This window comes from Ranitomeya variabilis, chromosome 6 (genome assembly GCF_051348905.1).
Source record: "Ranitomeya variabilis isolate aRanVar5 chromosome 6, aRanVar5.hap1, whole genome shotgun sequence".
NCBI lineage: Eukaryota > Metazoa > Chordata > Amphibia > Anura > Dendrobatidae > Ranitomeya > Ranitomeya variabilis.
In genome coordinates, this window is record NC_135237.1 from 580,432,018 (window position 1) to 580,451,290 (window position 19,273).

The 19,273-nt window shown below is 49.1% G+C and overlaps 2 protein-coding genes across 4 annotated transcripts in view; one reads left to right on the plus strand and one right to left on the minus strand.

Moving 5' to 3' along the window:
- Nucleotides 1-7,525, plus strand: part of BOP1 (BOP1 ribosomal biogenesis factor) — an 88,903-nt gene extending 81,378 nt beyond the window's left edge. The window contains exons 4-16 of the mRNA XM_077271560.1: nt 336-490; nt 688-805; nt 3,291-3,392; nt 3,499-3,711; nt 3,792-3,953; nt 4,024-4,104; nt 4,206-4,275; nt 4,637-4,769; nt 5,325-5,505; nt 5,579-5,867; nt 5,968-6,052; nt 6,132-6,239; nt 6,326-7,525. Of these exons, the coding sequence (XP_077127675.1) occupies nt 336-490; nt 688-805; nt 3,291-3,392; nt 3,499-3,711; nt 3,792-3,953; nt 4,024-4,104; nt 4,206-4,275; nt 4,637-4,769; nt 5,325-5,505; nt 5,579-5,867; nt 5,968-6,052; nt 6,132-6,239; nt 6,326-6,479 (1,851 nt within the window). The 3' untranslated portion in view covers nt 6,480-7,525. The remainder of the gene's footprint in view (nt 1-335; nt 491-687; nt 806-3,290; nt 3,393-3,498; nt 3,712-3,791; nt 3,954-4,023; nt 4,105-4,205; nt 4,276-4,636; nt 4,770-5,324; nt 5,506-5,578; nt 5,868-5,967; nt 6,053-6,131; nt 6,240-6,325) is intronic.
- A 10,375-nt stretch (nt 7,526-17,900) lies between these two features.
- The window catches only part of MROH1 (maestro heat like repeat family member 1), a 190,050-nt gene continuing 188,677 nt past the window's right edge, over nt 17,901-19,273 (minus strand). For all 3 annotated transcript variants that reach the window (XM_077271559.1, XM_077271557.1, XM_077271558.1), the window contains one exon: nt 17,901-18,513. In XM_077271559.1, coding sequence (XP_077127674.1) covers nt 18,428-18,513 — 86 coding nt within the window. In that variant the 3' untranslated portion in view covers nt 17,901-18,427. The remainder of the gene's footprint in view (nt 18,514-19,273) is intronic.

The window sequence follows — 19,273 nt, forward strand, 5'->3', positions numbered from 1 at the left end:
AACTCTAGTATTAAAATCTTTTCCCTATCTGGGTCGTGAACATGGACACCCATGATGGGAAGCTATATAAACGTAATGTCCATCTCAAAGAAAGGGCGCACACACCCTTACAGCAGGGGAGATGTTCATTATCTTAGGTTTAGTCTGTTTAATGACCAGTGTGAACATGTTCCTATCTTTGGCATGCAATACTAACTTATACTCCAGTTAATTTTTTTGGATGAGTCCTCTGGAGCCACAGCTTCTGGGGTCCGGCGGGGGGCTGTCGGACCGACTGTAGATCACCTGTCTGATCGTGGTTGGTCACTCCTGACCTGGTATCTGTTCCTTCTCAGGACATCAGAAACACTGTTGGGAATATTCCTATGGAATGGTACAAGGATTTCCCGCACATCGGCTACGACCTGGACGGGAAAAAGATCTTCAAACCGCTGAGGAATAAGGACCAACTGGAAGAGTTTCTGGACAAGATGGAGAATCCAGATTACTGGTGAGTGTTTCCACACCTCCACCCTGCTGACCCCAGGAGCACATTACCCCCCAACTCCGGGATCACATACCCCTCTCAGCACCAACTCCAGGACCGCATACCTACCCTCTCACTCCGGGACCGTGTTACCCACACTGATTTACATGGTTTGGTTTTTTTTGGAGGTTTTGTTTCATTTTATTTATTTATTTTTACAGGCGAACTGTTCACGATAAGAAAACCGGTCGGGACATAAAACTGACGGATGAGCAGGTGGATCTGGTTGACCGGCTGCAGCGAGGACAGTTTGGAGATGTGAACTGTGATCCATACGAGGTATGGTGTAATGAGTGAGAAGGTCCCACCGGACCCAACGAGCGCAGCCTGCACTGCAGCGGGGAGACTCGCCTGCCCGGGGCACTGCCCCTTTGTTATTGCCTTTTTATAAATGTAAAAATTGTGCTCGGCCTTTTAGTAACTCACTAGTCACTGCAAATTGTCACCTCCACTGGGTACAAAAGCCTCCTATTATTTCTCCAGCATTCTACCTGCCCCCCCCAACCTTCTCTATAACTAGTGCAGTCCTCCTGCCCAACCATCCCCACCCTCTCAAAGTTCCCAATGTTTGGTGCAGTGTTCCTGCCACACCCTCCCACCCCAGTGGTTGGTGCAGTATTTCTGAAACACCCTCCCACCCCAGTATCCTCAGTGGTTGGTGCAGTCTTCCTGCCACACCCTCCCACCCCAGTCTCCTCAGTGGTTGGTGCAGTCATTCTGCCACACCCTCCCACCCCAGTCTCCTCAGTGGTTGGTGCATTGTTCCTGCCACACCCTCCCACCCCAGTCTCCTCAGTGGTTGGTGCAGTATTTCTGCCACACCCTCCCACCCCAGTCTCCTCAGTGGTTGGTGCAGTCTTCCTGCCACACCCTCCCACCCCAGTCTCCTCAGTGGTTGGTGCAGAAATTCTGCCACACCCTCCCACCCCAGTCTCAGTGGTTGGTGCAGTCTTCCTCCCACCCCAGTCTCCTCAGTGGTTGCTGCAGTCTTCCTGCCACCCCCTCCCACCCCAGTCTCCTCAGTGGTTGGTGCAGTCATTCTGCCACACCCTCCCTCCCCAGTCTCAGTGGTTGGTGCAGTCTTCCTGCCACACCCTCCCACCCCAGTCTCCTCAGTGGTTGGTGCAGTCTTCCTGCCACACCCTCCCACCCCAGTCTCCTCAGTGGTTGGTGCAGAAATTCTGCCACACCCTCCCACCCCAGTCTCAGTGGTTGGTGCAGTCTTCCTCCCACCCCAGTCTCCTCAGTGGTTGCTGCAGTCTTCCTGCCACACCCTCCCACCCCAGTCTCCTCAGTGGTTGCTGCAGTCTTCCTGCCACACCCTCCCACCCCAGTCTCCTCAGTGGTTGGTGCAGTCTTCCTATAGTCTCCTCAGTGGTTGGTGCAGTCTTCCTGCCACACCCTCCCACCCCAGTCTCCTCAGTGGTTGGTGCAGTATTTCTGCCACACCCTCCCACCCCAGTCTCCCCAGTGGTTGGTGCAGTCTTCCTGCCACACCCTCCCACCCCAGTCTCCTCAGTGGTTGGTGCAGTCTTCCTGCCACACCCTCCCACCCCAGTCTCCCCAGTGGTTGGTGCAGTCTTCCTGCCACACCCTCCCACCCCAGTCTCCTCAGTGGTTGGTGCAGTCTTCCTGCCACACCCTCCCACCCCAGTCTCCTCAGTGGTTGGTGCAGTCTTCCTGACACACCCTCCCATCCCAGTCTCCCCAGTGGTTGGTGCAGTCTTCCTGCCACACCCTCCCACCCCAGTCTCCTCAGTGGTTGGTGCAGTATTTCTGCCACACCCTCCCACCCCAGTGGTTGGTGCAGTCTTCCTGCCACACCCTCCCACCCCAGTCTCCTCAGTGGTTGGTGCAGTCTTCCTGCCACACCCTCCCACCCCAGTCTCCCCAGTGGTTGGTGCAGTCTTCCTGCCACACCCTCCCACCCCAGTCTCCTCAGTGGTTGGTGCAGTCTTCCTGCCACACCCTCCCACCCCAGTCTCCTCAGTGGTTGGTGCAGTCTTCCTGACACACCCTCCCATCCCAGTCTCCCCAGTGGTTGGTGCAGTCTTCCTGACACACCCTCCCACCCCAGTCTCCCCAGTGGTTGGTGCAGTATTTCTGCCACACCCTCCCACCCCAGTCTCCTCAGTGGTTGGTGCAGTCTTCCTGACACACCCTCCCATCCCAGTCTCCCCAGTGGTTGGTGCAGTCTTCCTGACACACCCTCCCACCCCAGTCTCCTCAGTGGTTGGTGCAGTCTTCCTGCCACATCCTCCCACCCCAGCCTCCTCAGTGGTTGGTGCAGTCATTCTGCCACATCCTCCCACCCCAGTCTCAGTGGTTGGTGCAGTATTTCTGCCACACCCTCCCACCCCAGTGGTTGGTGCAGTCTTCCTGCCACACCCTCCATTCCCCCCAGTAGTCAGTGCAGTTTCTCCTTAGCTAGTTATTGATGCAACCACCATCTTCTCCCCAGTACTCAGAGCAGTCCGCCTTCTTCCCCAGTAGTGAGAAGCCCCTGGGTGGTATTTGTTGTGGCTGCTCTGCTCCATTGAGAGGGAACTGGGCAGTAATATCTGTGGGGTGTCAAGTGGTGAGGCAAATTTCTTTCCCTTGTTCCACCACATGGTCACATAAAGCCCCCTGTAGCCCGTCCGTTCTTGAGGACACAAGCCTCTTCTAGTGATAATGTGGGTTCTCCTGCGATGTACGTGCCGGCAGGCAGATGCTGCCATGTATGGTGCCTGCCGGTCTGATGAGCTCTGATCTTTTTCTGCAGCCATCAGTGGATTTCTTCACACATGAGACCATGATCCATCCCGTCACCAACCGACCGGCGGACAAGAAAAGCTTCATTCCTTCCCTCATTGAGAAGGAGAAGGTAACAGCATTTTGGCTGCTGACGATGGTGCCGTCTCTGATAGGCCTCATAGTGGCGGTAGCTGCTGCGGAACCTCCTCACTGATCACATTTGTTGCTGGTTTTAGGTTTCCAAGTTGGTTCATGCCATTAAGATGGGCTGGATCCGTCCACGGAAGCCTCGAGATGACACCCCCAGTTACTATGACCTGTGGGCTCAGGAAGATCCGAACGCCATACTAGGGAGGCACAAAATGCACGTTCCCGCTCCACGGCTGCCACTGCCAGGACACGAGGAGTCCTACAACCCCCCTCCAGAGTACCTGATGACCGAGGAGGAGGTGCGACATCTGATGGGCCTGTGATTCACCTGCTGTGTGTGAGGATCCATCATGTCCAACGTCTCCTCCTTCCTCTGTAGAAATTGGCCTGGGAGCAGCAGGATCCTGAAGACCGGAAGTTGCCGTTCCTTCCCAAGCACCACCTTTCCCTGCGCTCCGTCCCCGCATATGCTCGCTTCATACACGAGAGGTTTGAGCGCTGCCTGGACCTGTACCTGTGTCCTCGCCAGAGGAAGATGAGGGTAAGCGACCACCAGATGAGCACGCTGCACTTTTAGGAACGTCCGCCTCATTTGTGCTTCTATCACACAGGTCAATGTGGATCCTGAGGATCTGATCCCCAAACTACCCAAACCCCGAGACCTGCAGCCATTCCCTACCACACAGTCGATGGTGAGTGTAGCTTCTGGGGGTTCCCCGGATTCTGCTGGTCCTGATCTATCTGTCCCGTCTGCCCCTCCGCTGATCGCTCTCCTTTCTGTTGGTCCCGTCAGATTTATCGTGGTCACTCATCCCTTGTGCGCTGTGTCAGTGTCTCTCCCTCCGGTCAGTGGATTGTCTCAGGTACGTGGATTCACAATCAGATGTGTGACGTTATTTCTGTGTTATGTCCTCCGCCATCATCTGTGGAGCTGACACTGATTTGTGGAAGGATGTAAAGATCTGCCATTCACATGTCTTGGAGATCTGGCCCAGAGGACGACGATTGCTCCACCACTGAGGTTTTGCCGTCAGATTGTTTTTGTCTTCTGAATTATCACGATTTCTTGCCCAGTCGGTGCCAGACTAATGGACGATTACTCTAATTCAGCTGCCTTAACCTGAGCACACTTGAACCTCAGAGGCCCCAAGGACAATCTGTGGTCTACAGAACCCTGGTAAGTCACGTCACTAGCCGAGAGGATAACTTTCCTGCTCTTCTTAGGCTCTGATGACTCAACACTCAAGTTTTGGGAAATTTGTACCGGTCGTTGCATGAAAACGATTAATCTAGATGGGGCCATCAAAAGTGTGAGCTGGAACCCAAACTCCTCACTGGTGCTGGTGGCTGCATGTGTGTAAGTATCCTGTATTATCCTCCAGAGCTGCACTCACTATTCTGCTGGTGTAGTCACTGTCTACATACATTACTGACCCTGAGTTACATCCTGTATTATATCCCAGAGCTGCACTTACTATTCTGCTGGTGCAGTCACTGTGTACATACATTACTGATCCTGAGTTACATCCTGTATTATACCCCAGAGCTGCACTCACTATTCTGCTGGTACAGTCACTGTGTACATACATTACATTACTGATCCTGAGTTACATCCTGTATTATACCGCAGAGCTGCACTCTCTATTCTGCTGGTGCAGTCACTGTGTACATACATTACATTACTGATCCTGAGTTACATCCTGTATTATACCGCAGAGCTGCACTCTCTATTCTGCTGGTGCAGTCACTGTGTACATACATTACATTACTGATCCTGAGTTACACCCTGTATTATACCCCAGAGCTGCACTCACTATTCTGCTGCTGTTATTATTGGATGGATGCAGCTCTGGTCTGACATGTGCCGACTCCAGTTATGTGCTATCAGTCACATGCTGATTGTTTTGCTCAGGGAGAACTCCGTTGTCATTGTGAACCCCGGCGTTGGAGACCGTCTTCTGTGCAGTTCCACTGATCAACATTTAGAGGGGTATGAGGCACCTGAGGAGCAGAATCAGCAGCCGGTGACCTGGGCGACCGCAGAGGGGGCAGATTATGACCAAGGACTGCGGCTCCGACTTCACCATGAGAAGGTAGACTTTTCCATGATGGGCGCTGTTTGCTGTGGCCTCGGCTGCTTTTCACACTTCGCTTCTCTTCTCACAGGCAGTGAAGCAAGTCACGTGGCATGGACGCGGGGATTATTTTGCAGTGGTCCTTCCAGATAATGGGAATTCTCAAGTCTTTATTCATCAGCTCAGCCGCAGACGCAGCCAAAACCCTTTCCGCAAAAACAAAGGCCAGGTCCAGCGCGTCCAGTTCCACCCCACTCGCCCGTTCTTCTTTGTGGCCACACAGCGCTACATCAGGGTCTACAATCTGTTGAAACAGGAGCTGACTAAGAAGCTACTCGCCAACTGCAAGTGGATCTCCAGCCTCGCTATCCACCCTGCAGGTGAGCGGAGAATGATGGGGGTACTACTCTGCTGCGGTCCAAGCGGTGGTGGCCTCTCTGGGGGATGAGGTCAGAGCAGTCACTTCTCATGTCGTTCCAGGGGATAATCTGATCTATGGAAGTTATGATTCCAAGTTGGCCTGGTTTGATATGGATCTCTCCACCAAACCCTACAAGGTGCTCAGGTAAGTTGTGAATGGTGGTCTGCTCTCGTGATGGGGGATCAATTTGTGCAGTGGCTATTTGAGATGTTTTGTTTTACAGACATCATAAGAAGGCACTAAGGGCAGTGGCCTTTCACAGACAGTACCCGCTCTTTGCCTCTGGCTCAGATGACGGCAGTGTCATCGTGTGCCATGGCATGGTCTACAAGTAAGTGCGATAGCCTGTCGTGGGGGAGGGGGGTGTTTGTCTGCTATCAAGGAGGAATGATCTGACCCATCTCTTATGTTGTGCAGCGATCTCCTGCAGAATCCGCTCATTGTTCCCGTGAAGGTTCTCAGAGGACATGATATTACCCGAGATCTGGGCGTCCTGGATGTTGTCTTCCACCCCACACAGCCTTGGGTCTTCTCTTCTGGGGCTGATTCTACAATCCGTCTCTTCACATAACTGGACCTCATCTGATACAAGACCCCTGAGATGAAGCATGGGGCGTTAGTCTCCTGTCCTCCACCCCGCAGACAGTGCGCCGGCAGCTATGATGGCGGTGTCCTTCTTGTATATATGTGTGGATCAGCTCAGCCAGTGTGTTTTATAATAAAACTTGTAATGGCTCCACAATTGGCACTTCTGCCGCGTAAAATCTCCTCCACCATGACCTCTTGATTTCGTTGTGCAGAAGTATCTTTAATATGTAAATTGCCTCTTCAGAGAAAAAGGACTTGACCTCTATAGCGCCACCTATTGGAAGTAGCGATCCTACAAGTCACAATCAACCTTTTGAGTCGTGCAATATGACTTAGGATAAAAGCCAAATCAGTATCTCAATTCGCAGACACGGTGTTTCGGGCTGTTGGCCCTCGTCAGTGCGAAGCATGAGAACTGATTTGGCTAGGTGAGAGGCTTTGGACTGAGGTCTAAGGTTTTTCCTTGTGGAGAGCGACATACCAGCTCTGGCCAGAAGTATCTTTATATTTTTGTGTTGTCTTTTACGGTATACAAGTCACATTGAGGAAGTAGCATTAATATCAAGGTCAATACAAGAGTCATGCTGGGGGCCATCTAGATATTGAACACTTCCTTGTTCACTGAGCGAGTCCTGTACATATAGACCAAAGGTCCACTGACCAGCATTGGAACTGAAAGGCAAGAGCAACTGACCTGCATCTCAAAGGCGCCCAGCTCACTGGAGCCCATCATAGAATCTTAGAATGTTAAGAGTTGGAAGGGACCTCCAGGATAATCAGAACCTCACTGCCTCTCGTGGCCGCCTGTTCCACTCATTTATCACCATCAAAAAATGTTTTGTTTTTTTTCCGTAATATTTAATCTGTATCTTCTCCCTTTCAGTATCATGCCATTGCTTCTTGTGTTTCCTTGTGCAAATGAGAATAATGATCCCGCTACACTGTGACAGCCCTTCAGATATTTGTAGACAACTATTAGGTCTCCTCTTAGTCTTCATTTATGCAATTAAACATTTCCAGATCCTTTAACCGTTCCTCGTGGGACATAGTTTGCAGTCACTGAGACAAGAGTCAGACGGCACTAGAAGCGTGCAAAGTTTCTCAGTCTTGAGTAGATTAACCACTGTTGTGCAGGGAACACGAGCTGATTGGGTATATGGTGCTCAGCATGGAATAATAGACTAGATATTCATATGAAGTAAAAGAACAATGCGGCACTCACCCTTTAGTTGCTATGCTTGCGTGTTCTTTATTGGATAAGAAAAAGTTAATCACAAACGTCCATTAGGACTACAGATGAGCGAGAGGGTGCGGGAGTGTGGACGACGGCCGTTTCGCACCAAATGTGCTTCGACGGGTCCAGGACCTCGCTCATCTGTAGTCCTAATGGACGTTTGTGATTAACTTTTTCTTATCCAATAAAGAACACGCAAGCATAGCAACTAAAGGGTGAGTGCCGCATTGTTCTTTTACTTCATATGAATAGTTTGCAGTCAGCTCACCATTCTGATCGCTCTTCTCTGAACTTGCTCCAGTGTTTCAATGTCTTTTTTTTAAAATGTGGTTTCCGCCTATTACCCGTGCCCTCCGACTTCTTCCACTTCTTAGGTTGCGAGGTGGACCAGCACTATTATTTTGATATGTGCCTGCCCATGGGATGTTCCATTTCGTGTCACTATTTCAAGCTAGTCTTTACTTTTCTGGACTGGGTAGTCCGTTATTAAACAGGCAGCAATTCTCTGATTCACTACCCCGACAATTTTTTGTTCGTCGGCCCCAAAAATTCAAAACTCTGCTCCTTTCTTCTAGAAAAAATGTAATTTATATCATGGCATTTCTGCATACCGCTATCACCCGAAAAAACAGTTGGACCATGTAATGTATTGCCTTTCCTTGGCTTTGAAATAGACACCAATTTGACGGTTTTTCACTTTCCAGCAGAAAAAAAAATGCAGATAACACTATACATGGTGGAAGGTTTCAGTGAGGTTAAAAAGGTCACCCTCCAACAGATGCAGTCCTTGCTGGGTCTGCTGACATTCACCAGCTGCATAATGCCGGTCGGCAGAGTCTTCTCTTTGCCGTTTATCACTGGCAACAAAGGGCATTTCCCAGCCCGGCCATAGAATTAGGATCTCTCGCTTGTTGAAGGCAGACTTACTAATCTGGAAAACATTCCTACAATGGCCATATCTGTGTCATGGCAAAAGAGATGTCAAGCAAGGACCTAGGGCTCGCAGTCGGAGGACGTTACAAAGAGGGTTTTGCAGCAATCTCCTAAAACCAAAAGTGCATAGGCAGGTGGCCAGAGCTATGGACTACATCAGGCTGGGGGCGCGATACTGCACTGTTAGAAATTTTTGCAATAGTATCGTCGGTGGAGCTATGGGGTACACAGTTGAGAAACGCGAACATTCAATTTCAAATGAAAAATCCAACTTCCGCAAAGAACTTAAAGGGAACCTGTCACCCCCAAAATCGAAGGTGAGCTAAGCCCACCAGCATCAGTGGCTTATCTACAGCATTCTGGAATTCTGTAGATAAGCCCCCGATGTATTCTAAAAGAAGAGAAAGTTAGTTACTCACCGATAACGGTAGACCATGACAGCACCACGGAGAGAGGGGATCCGCCCTTCAGGGACAGGAAACCTACAGATAAAAGGGCAGTACCTCTCCCTCGCATCAGTTGGTTTACAGAGCATCGGAGGACCTCCAGGTTAGTTACAACAGAGAAAACATATAACATTGCTTATTAGAGGAACACCGTGCCTATATTATGTTACGTTAGTTATATATAAGTGCTCACCACACTCGTGATGGGAGGGAATAAGTGGGTGCTGTCATGGGCTCTGAGAAACACCGTTATCGGTGAGTAACTATGACTTTCTCAGTCTCCCATGACGGCACCACGGAGAGAATTGCAGAGACTTAAGCTTAAGGAGGGACCACCGCCTCGAGAACCCTTCGCCCAAAGGTCAAGTCAGACACAGAGGCTAGATTTAATCTATAGTGTCTAAAAAAGGTTGGTGATGACGAGGTGGCCGCTTTGCAGATTTGCTCTATTGATACCTCTGACCTCTCAGCCCATGAGGCAGCTACCGCTCTTGTGGAATGCGCTTTTATACTATCCGGGATCGTATTCCCTGTGGATGAATATGCCAAGGCTATTGCCTCCTTTATCCACCTTGCCAAGGTACCTTTGGATGCCCAGAATCCTTTCCTGGGACCCTGAAAACAGACAATCAAAGAGCCTTCCTTCCTATACTCCCGGGTGGAATCTAAATATTGGACTAGACATCTTCTGACATCTAAATTATGGAAATTTCGCTCTTTCTCATTTTTTGGGTTTGGGCAATAGGACGGCAGGGATACTACTTGTGACCTATGAAATTTGGATGCCACTTTTGGCAAATAGGCCGGGTCAGGTTTAAGAGTGACTCTGTCATCTAATATTTTTGTAAAAGGTGGGTTAGAAGACAGGGCCTGAAGATCACTTATTATGCGTGCAGATGCCAAAGCCACCAGAAGAATGGTCTTAAGTGATAGTGTTTTTATGGGAATTGTGTCTATGGGTTCAAATGGAGGACCTGTTAGTGCAGAGAGGACTAGGTATAGGTCCTACGAAGGTATTTTTTGAGTAACTAGAGGTTTTGATCTTGTTACTGCTTTAACCTTATTACCCATGGATTGGCGGCAATATTTTGATTATAGAGTGCTCCCAGAGCTGCTATCTGTAGTTTTAGAGTACTGACCGCCAACCCTTGTTCCAGACCCTTTTGCAGGAATTCAAGTATCTTATTAATTGAAGCCCCATCCTGGACTTTCACCTTGGAGACGGATAAGAATTTTCTCCAAGTTTTACTGTAGGCTTTAGTAGTAACAGGTTTCCTACTTTTTAGTAAAGTAGTTACTAAGTTGTTCGAAAACCCCCTTTTAATAGTGTCCATTCAAAATCCAGGCTGTTAAATGTAGGTTTGTCGCCTGCGGGTGGAAGACCGGTCCTTGCTGTAGTAGGTCTGGTATATTCGGTAGGATCCATGGGTCTGAGACCGATAGTATCCTTAGCCAGGAAAACCATGTTGTTTTTGGCCAGAACGGAGCTATAAGGATCATTTTTGTTATGTCTTCTCTGATCTTCCGAATGACTGCCGGGATCAGAATAATTGGAGGAAAAGCATATGTCAGTTTGTGGGTCCATGGAATCAGAAAAGCATCCAGGGCCTTGGGATTCCCTTTCGGGTTCAGTGAGCAAAACATGTTTACTTTTTTGTTTTCGAAACTGGCGAATAAATCTGTTGTTGGGGTCCCCCAAATTTCTGTAATCTGGTTGTAGATAGATTGGTTTAGGGACCACTCGCCTTGTTTCAACTGAGTTTGACTCAAGTAATCTGCTTTTTCCTTGTTTGAACCCTGAATATGTAGTGCCGAAAGGGATAGATTTTCCTCTGCAAGACTGATAATTTTGGAGGAGGAACTCATCAGTGATCGAGACCTTGTTCCTCCCTGGTGATTTATATATGCTACTGTCACTTTGTTGTCCGAAAAAATTTGGACATGATGTCCTCGAGTATAAGGCAGAAAAAATAGAAGAGCTCGATGCACCACCCAAAGTTCTTTTTGGTTTGAGGATGCTGATAGTTCCTGAACTGTCCAGTTTCCCTGAGCCACTCTGTCTCCCATGTGAGCCCCCCACCCCCTGAGACTCGCATCGGTTGTTATTACTCAAGATATTTTTGGTATCCAAGGAATTCTCTTTGAAAGGTTTTGTTTTTTTCCCCACCAGAGAAGAGAATGAATAACTGAGGACTTTAGAGTGATGCGACCCTCTAAATTGTCTTTTAGTATTGACTGTATTTCCAGTATAAGCCATCTTGTTCCAGACCCCCTCCACGTCACGTCCCCGGGGAGAAAACGCTACTGCGCATGCGCGCGGCGATGATCCGGAAGTCCTACCGCATTTCCGGAGCGGCGGCCATCTTTGTGCACCCGGAGTGTGCGCTTGTCGGCACAGGAGCTCCGGGTGTCTCAGCACCCCTTCCTCTCTGAGTGGCGGCGATTCTCCCACCGCACACCCTGAAGAACCCATCTGTTCTAGCGATGGTGGGTTCGAGTACCGGACCAGCCGCGACAGGAGCCTCCTCGCTGTCGGAACCCGGCTAACCGGCCCTTTGGATACGGCTTCTTTTGCAGGTACCGCGCCGATAAAAGGTTCCCCAACAGGGACAGGAAACCAACTGATGCGAGGGAGAGGTACCGCCCTTTTATCTGTAGGTTTCCTGTCCCTGAAGGGCGGATCCCCTCTCTCCGTGGTGCTGTCATGGGAGACTGAGAAAAAGAGGTTATATTATACTCACCCAGGGGCGGTCCCGGTACGATGGGCGTCGTGGTCCGGGGCCTCCCATCTTCTTACGATGACGTCCTCTTGTCTTCATGCTCTGGTGCTGGCGTACTTTGCCCTGTTGAGGGCAGAGCAAAGTACTGCAGTGCGCAGGCACCGGGCCTCTCTGACATTTCCCGGCACCTGCGCACTGCAGTACTTGGCTCTGCCCTCAACAGGACAGACAAAGTACACCTGCGCTGGAGCGTAAAGATAAGAAGAGGACGTCATCGTAAGAAGATGGGAGGCCCCAGACCCGGCCCGCAGCGGGACCGCCCCTGGGTGAGTATAATATAACCTCTTTTAGGATACATCGAGGGCTTATTTACATCATTCCAGAATGCTGTAGATAAGCCACTGATGCCCGTGGACTTAGCTCAACTTCCATTTTGGAGGTGACAGGTTCCCTTTAAACCATTAAACCATATGTCTTCTGCGTCGACGCCCGTACTCGCTCTCTTACATGGGCTAGTACTACTATGCTTGAAAATCAACATTTAGTGCTGAGCTAGATTAGTGGCAGATGTAGACCATAATCTCATTAACTCACTGTTATCGTCCCATTGGCAGGCCTTCAAAGACCTTCCCAATGCGCAACCATCAGGTTACCAGTGTCCTCCTTCCCTCTAGGACACAGTGGCCAATCACTGATGCCATTAATCTGTGCGTCCGTTACACCGGCTACTGGTCAGGTCTATGGTAAGGCTACTTTCACACTAGCGTCGGGCTCGGCCCGTCGCAGTGCGTCGGGCCGAGGTTACCGACGCTAGCGTTCTCTGCGCCGCACAATGGGGGCAGCGGCTGCATTTTTCCAGCGCATCCGCTGCCCCATTGTGAGGTGCGGGGAGGTGGGGGCGGAGTTCCGGCCGCGCATGCGCGGTCGCAAAAAGCGGACCGTCGGCAGCAAAAAACGTTACATGTAACTTTTTTTGCACCCGGCGGACCGCCACAGCACGACGGTTGCGACGTGTGTCAATGCGTCGCTAATGTTAGTCAATGGGAAAAAAATGCATCCTGCAAGCACTTTTGCAGGATGCGTTTTTTTGCCAAAACGACGCAGTGCGACATATTGAAAAAAATGCTAGTGTGAAAGTAGCCTTAGGCTTGGGAAGGGTGGTGCTCCCTAATTCATGGTAGGCCATATGTACGACCGAGCAAGATGTGAACTGTTATCGGCATTTTTGCTTCGGCTCAAAGAGGGGCGTGTCGGGTACATCAACGCAACGGAAATTATCCGGAATAGTCTTTTCCTTTCAACTAATGGGGTGGGTGGATGTTACGAAGTTCTTTTTCATCAAACAAGCTATTAAAGGCTGGAAAAGGCTTCAACTGAGCCAGGAATGTCGGCGACCCATTTCATTAAGATTATTGCATGACATTATTTCTATATCCCCATCAGTACGCAATTCACAATACGAGGCGATCCTCATCATCAGCCTTTGCTATCACCTATGGCTGCACATTAGCAAATTGTAGCCGCTGTCAAAAACTGCATCAGAAGGCAGTTTGATCAACGAGGACTTAGTCATATGCAAAGAAGCTCTGCGCCTTCGTGTGCGTAAATCCAAGTGCGATCCCGCCGGTAGGGACACGTGGGTCCTGGTGAACTCATCTAATGGTCCAGCATGCCCACTAAAAATAGTCATTACGTGGTAATAAGACACACAAGCAGATTTTTTTCTCTCTGACGGGTCCCCTCTTACCATGAATCAATTTCAGGCAATTTACAAGCAGTGCTTATCAAAAACTGGCACTAACCCAAAGGAATACATAACGCATTCTTTCCGAATCGGGGCAGCCACCAAAGCAGCTAGGGCAGGAGTATTGGAGGCCGAAGTGCAGAGATAAGGTCGTTGGAAATTTGCATGCTTCGCCAGATATATAAGACCTGATTTGCAGAAGTACCACATTCTGTCTCTTACACGCGTCAGTAAGCCTGCAGTTTGGGTATTAGGTCACTCGTATGTACTGTGTGGCAAAAAGAGCCGAGATTCGACCAAGGGGAAAAATCTAGACTTCCCGAGACTTGTGATCAACTGGAGAGATATCAGAGGGTGCCAATGGCAACATGTGTTCCCGGAGATAGTCCACATCTCCAGGTGGGCCAATGGGCTGGTAATATTAGTGATACATGCCGGTGGCAATGATTTTTTTTCCTCAGAACTGAGTGATTCCATCATTTTTTCCCTATGCTTGGTTAAAAAAGTAACCATCACTGACTACCACATTTTTTGTTCTTGATTTCTTTTAGTGTTTCTTAAAGCCAGAGAGTTGTCATTTGAAATGACTTTAGTTTTGTGCCATGTCTGTGATCGGCATTTTTTCTACAAAAATGAACAACTGAATGAAGATCCTCCAAGGCCGGTGATTCCATAATTCTTGCCAGGGGCTGTATTCTTCTTTAGATATGTCACCCTCTTTCCATTTGATACACATTTCTTTTTTCCTTTTTAACAAGTGATAAGTTCTGTATTCATGCATCCTGGTCTCTTTAATGCTTCCAATTCTTCCTTCTTTTCGGGATTGTTACCTATTGTGCATTGAGAATTTCATTACGTAAAATCTCCCATCCCTCTTGGTCATTTCTGCCCTTTAGAACATCCGGCCATTGGACCTTTCCTACAATCTTTCTTTCTGAGTCCATTAAAGTCTGCTATTCTGAAGTACAACCTTAAAGTCTGAGTTATCGCTGGTTTTCTTCCTCTTGTAATCCAAAATTCGAGGATTACTGCCTCCTAATTTCCCAGCCTCCTTTTACTTCCTCAACCATTTCCTCGCTGTTGGTAAGAATTAGGTCCAAGATTGCAGATACTCTTTAGAGATGAGCAAATTTGCTTGGGTTCCCTCTTATTTGGCAAGCTATAGTACTTGCTGAATAAGCTGCAGAGGGAACCCGGGTTCCTGTGTCGCACCAGCTGATCGTCGCCGCAGCTGCATGTGTCGCGGCTGTGTCACAGTCCTGACGCATGCATGTTTGTTGGGCTCTCCATGCATGTGTCGTGACTGTCACACAGCTGCAACACATGCAGCTGCACCGATCGGCTGATCAGTCGGTGCTATCCAGGAAGCCGGGTTTCCTCTGCAGCTTATTCAGCAAGCAGGCTCGATATTTTTTCAAAGCCATATGGCGCTCTGTGGAATTATTGCAGCCTGTTTTTGCGGCCGTATAGAATCCAAAAAAGAAAAGAATGTCCAGCTTCACCGAATCCGTAAAAAAGAGTTTTCTTTATTCACAAACTTAAGCATAGAGGATACAGACTTCAGCACGAGCCATATGGGTAAGATTAAGATGGTCATGATTAAGGGAGCTTAGTCTCCAGAAACGCGTTGAGATTCTTACCCATATGGCTCGTGCTGAAGTCTGTATCCTCTATGCTTAAAAGTTTGTGAATAAAGAAAACTCTTTTTTACGGATTGGGTGAAGCTGGACATTCTTTACTTTTTTGGATTCTATACGCCTGGACACAGCGGGTCCGTGCTCCTGAAGATTGGTTTATGCATCACGGGTGAGCTGGTTTATATTCCTTCTTTCTATGTTTTTGCGGCCCCATAGAAATCTATTGGGGCTGCAAAAACGGGATGCAAAATCAAGGTAAGTGTAAAAGAAGCCTAAGGGTATGTTTCCACGTTCAGGAAACGCTGCGTTTTTGACGCTGCGTTTTTCTGCTGCGTCAAAAACGCAGCGTCCAGATGTTACAGCATAGTGGATGGGATTTTATGAAATCCAGACTCCACTATGCGTTTAAAAACGCATGCGTTGTGCGTTTTTTCAAAACGCTGCATGTTGCTACTATGAGCAAAACACGCAGGTACACCACAGGTGACCTGCCAGTGACCTCAGGTGCAGTTTTGGTCAGGATTTTACTTGCATAAAATCCTGACCAAAGACTGATGCAATCCTGAACGTGGAAACATACCCTAAGAGGGAACCTGAGCAAATTCGCTCATTTCTAATCCTCTTGTTCTTTTTACTACCTTTTGAAAGATAAAGTTGTCAGCAAGAGAAGAATTTTCTGGACCCAGTACTTTTGCCTGAGATTCCCAACAATTATCTGGATAGTTAACATCTCCCATGATCACCAGGTCATACTTTTTTGATGAGATATCTGATGTAAAAAGAGTTCATCCAGATCATTCATCGAAGGAGCCCAGTTCACCACAGACCGATGGATCCACATTCCGTTGAAGACATCCAACTCACTGTAGACAGACACATCTGCGTCTCATGAAAGAACTCAAATCACCGCAGTCCGACAGCTTTTCGAAGAGGCCTTAACCATCACAGCCTGACAGATCCACATCTCATCGAAGGAGCCCATAGCTCGCTGCATCCCAGCAGTGGAGACACAGATGTCACCAGATCCCATACACATTAGTAAGCCAGACCTGCCAGTATCCATGATCTACCATATAAGTTGGCGACCGACACCTGATCTCGATCACGTCATTGTTCCTGAGAAGTTGCCGGAGATGTGAGTGTCGATGGATTGCTTACAGAGAACAATGTGTAGCCGGCGGAATGAGCACTCTTGTGAGAGTTGGCTGTCGGCCAAAGTATCTGCATCTTACTGAAAGAAACCGGATTACCTATCCCATCTTTTGAGGTCCGGACTGCAGATTACACCGAAAAATCTGTACCTCATGGATGGAGTACAAATCACAGAAGTTTAACCATGGATGGCAGGTCTGTGTCACAATGAAGCCAACGGAAGATCGAATGAGGAGATGTAGACCGCTCAGTCAAAACCCAGACTAGAAAGACCGCAGTAATTGTTCCATTGCCCAAAACTAATGTCCTTCGTTGAAGGCAAATCCTAGGCCAATGTAAATCTGTGATGGTTGAGATACAGTTTCTAATGACCAGTAGTCTAGGAGGACAGAAAAATTGTAATAGCTGAGCATCTGTACAAAGACAAGGAGCAGGGACAAGCTAAAGAGGAAGACTAAGGCTACTTTCACACTAGCGTCGTTCGACGCACGTCACAATGCGTCGTTATGTAGAAGAAACGCATCCTACTAAGTTGTCTGCAGGATGCGGTTTTTTCTCCTATAGACTTATACATAGCGACGGAGTGCCACACGTCACATCTGTCATGCGACAGATGCATCGTGTTTTGGCGGACCGTCGGCACAAAAAAAGTTACATGTAACGTTTTTTGGTCCGTCGGTTCCGCTTTTTCCAACTGCGCATGTGCGGCTGGAACTCCGCCCCCTCCTCCCCGCTCATCACACTGGGCAGCGGATGCGTCGTAAGACTGCATCCGCTGCCCACGTTGTGATTAATTAACACACTGTCCGTCAGGCCGATGGTTTGCGACGGCCCGTACCGACGGACTAGTGTGAAAATAGCCTTAGGCCTCTTCATCACTAGCGTCGTGCACTGCACGTCGCTATGCGTCATTTGGTTGAAAAAACGCATCCTGCAAAAGTGATTGCAGGATGCGTTTTTTCTGCATTGACTAACATTAGCGACGCATTGACACACGTCGCAACCGTTGTGCGACGGTTGCGCCGTGTTGTGGCGGACCGTCGGGAGCAAAAAACGTTTTTTGCTCCCGACGGTCCGCTTTTTCCGACCGCGCATGCGCGGCCGGAACTCCGCCCCCACCTCCCCGCACCTCACAATGGGGCAGCGGATGTGCTGGAAAAATGCATCCGCTGCCCTCGTGCGGCGGAGACAACGCTAGCGTCGGTGACCTCGGCCCGACGCTAGTGTGAAAGTAGCCTAAGGTTCGCTCAAAGGATCTGTGTCCAGGTCTATCTTGTCCTCGTTTGGCTCATGGCTGATTGGTGGCAGGGCTCTGAGCAATCTCTTATTGAGAAGAAATCTCTAGTAAGTTCTACCCTCTGCTCAGAGCTTTCCTCGTAGGAACCAACAGGTGAAATGTCCCCCCAGAAAGGTGCAGCAGCACCTACACTCTCCGCATTGCTATCATGGGTAGCTGGCCCTTTCTTCAGAAGCATTGCCCTCTATACAAAATCACAACTGCAATAGTTTCCTACATGATGGAAACACAAACCCACAAGTCTGAATGTGATGCCATTTTTGTGAGAAAGGAAAAGTGCAGGAGTTCACAGAGCTAAGAAACATTTAAAATCCCAGCGCCATAGTCCCGCAGCATTCAATCTTCCACATCAAAGCAGTCCAGGTTAATTCACGACTCAGTCATAGTGAAAATAGTCTTATTTTTGATGCCCCCACAGCCACAATAGAAAAAGTCCCATGAGCCCAAAATATACAGAACCGTAGACACAGCCAAATATACACACCCCAGCGAGAAACCTACACAAAACATGGAGGACTCAAAACGTGGACGACTGCAGAGTTCAAGACCTGGAGCGGCATCTCTGGGACTGGCAACCAGAGTCTTTATTGCAACAAGTCCATAACCATTAGCGAAAACATGAGGTTGCTGGTCTCCAACCTTCCGGTCAGGTGCAGGATGTAACAGACAAGACGAGGACACGTGGGACAGCTCATGCTGGTGACGAACGTTCGGGGCTCCGGACTCCTCTCCGGAGCAGTGAAGACCATGGGTGGAATAGTGCTATTCTCAGACAAACTTCACCAAGCGGCCCATGGTCTCCGAAGCTTTCATGCGCACAGGCGGTACTGGATCCTTCAACAAGACGATGAGAGCTGGAAAGAGAAGACAGTCAGCAAGGAAGGTCTACCACAGAGAATCTGCTCACAGGGAGGAGGCGAGTCGTCAATCAGCCATCCAGAAGAGCTGTAGAAAAGTGTGAAAGTCCAGGGCCAAAGTCTGAGGCTGCACTGCTGTGAGCAGGCAGGAGAGCTGGTGTGTCCCCATCAATAACTGCAATCTGAGAATACGGGGTTCTTAATTCTGTCGTACAGCCGCAGACACTGGCCTAGAATTTCATGAGAACAAAGTATTTTCCCCGGATTGGAAGACTTCCCCTCATGAAGTTTAGACTGTTACGGACGATCACCCATCCTCTCTTTGCTAATTGTTTTCTTTTCCCTAAAAACTGCTCTTTTTGGCGTTCGCTCCAGACCAGGAACAGCAGAATAAAAGTTACAAAGAACACTAGCAGCCGTAATTCAGACGGTGCGATCACCTACAGCTTGGCCTTATTCTTCCTCCTGGACGCCCCTTCCCCGCACTTTGTGTTGGGGATTTGGCAGTCAGTGGTTCTCCGCCTGTCTCTCCTATTACACCCCCTGCTCTCTGTCCTTGGCGCAGGGCCCGGCTCGCTCTCTGGGCAGCGTTACTTCCAGTAGCTGTTTACATGGGACCCTATGGGAAGCTCTCGGAGAGATCCGTCTGCACGTTAGCAGGACAGACGGCCTAATGAGATCATGGTGCTTCCTCCTGCCCCCGCAGTCAAAGCGTGGACTCCCGGGGGACAGAGGAGCAGGTTACACAGCTGTAAAT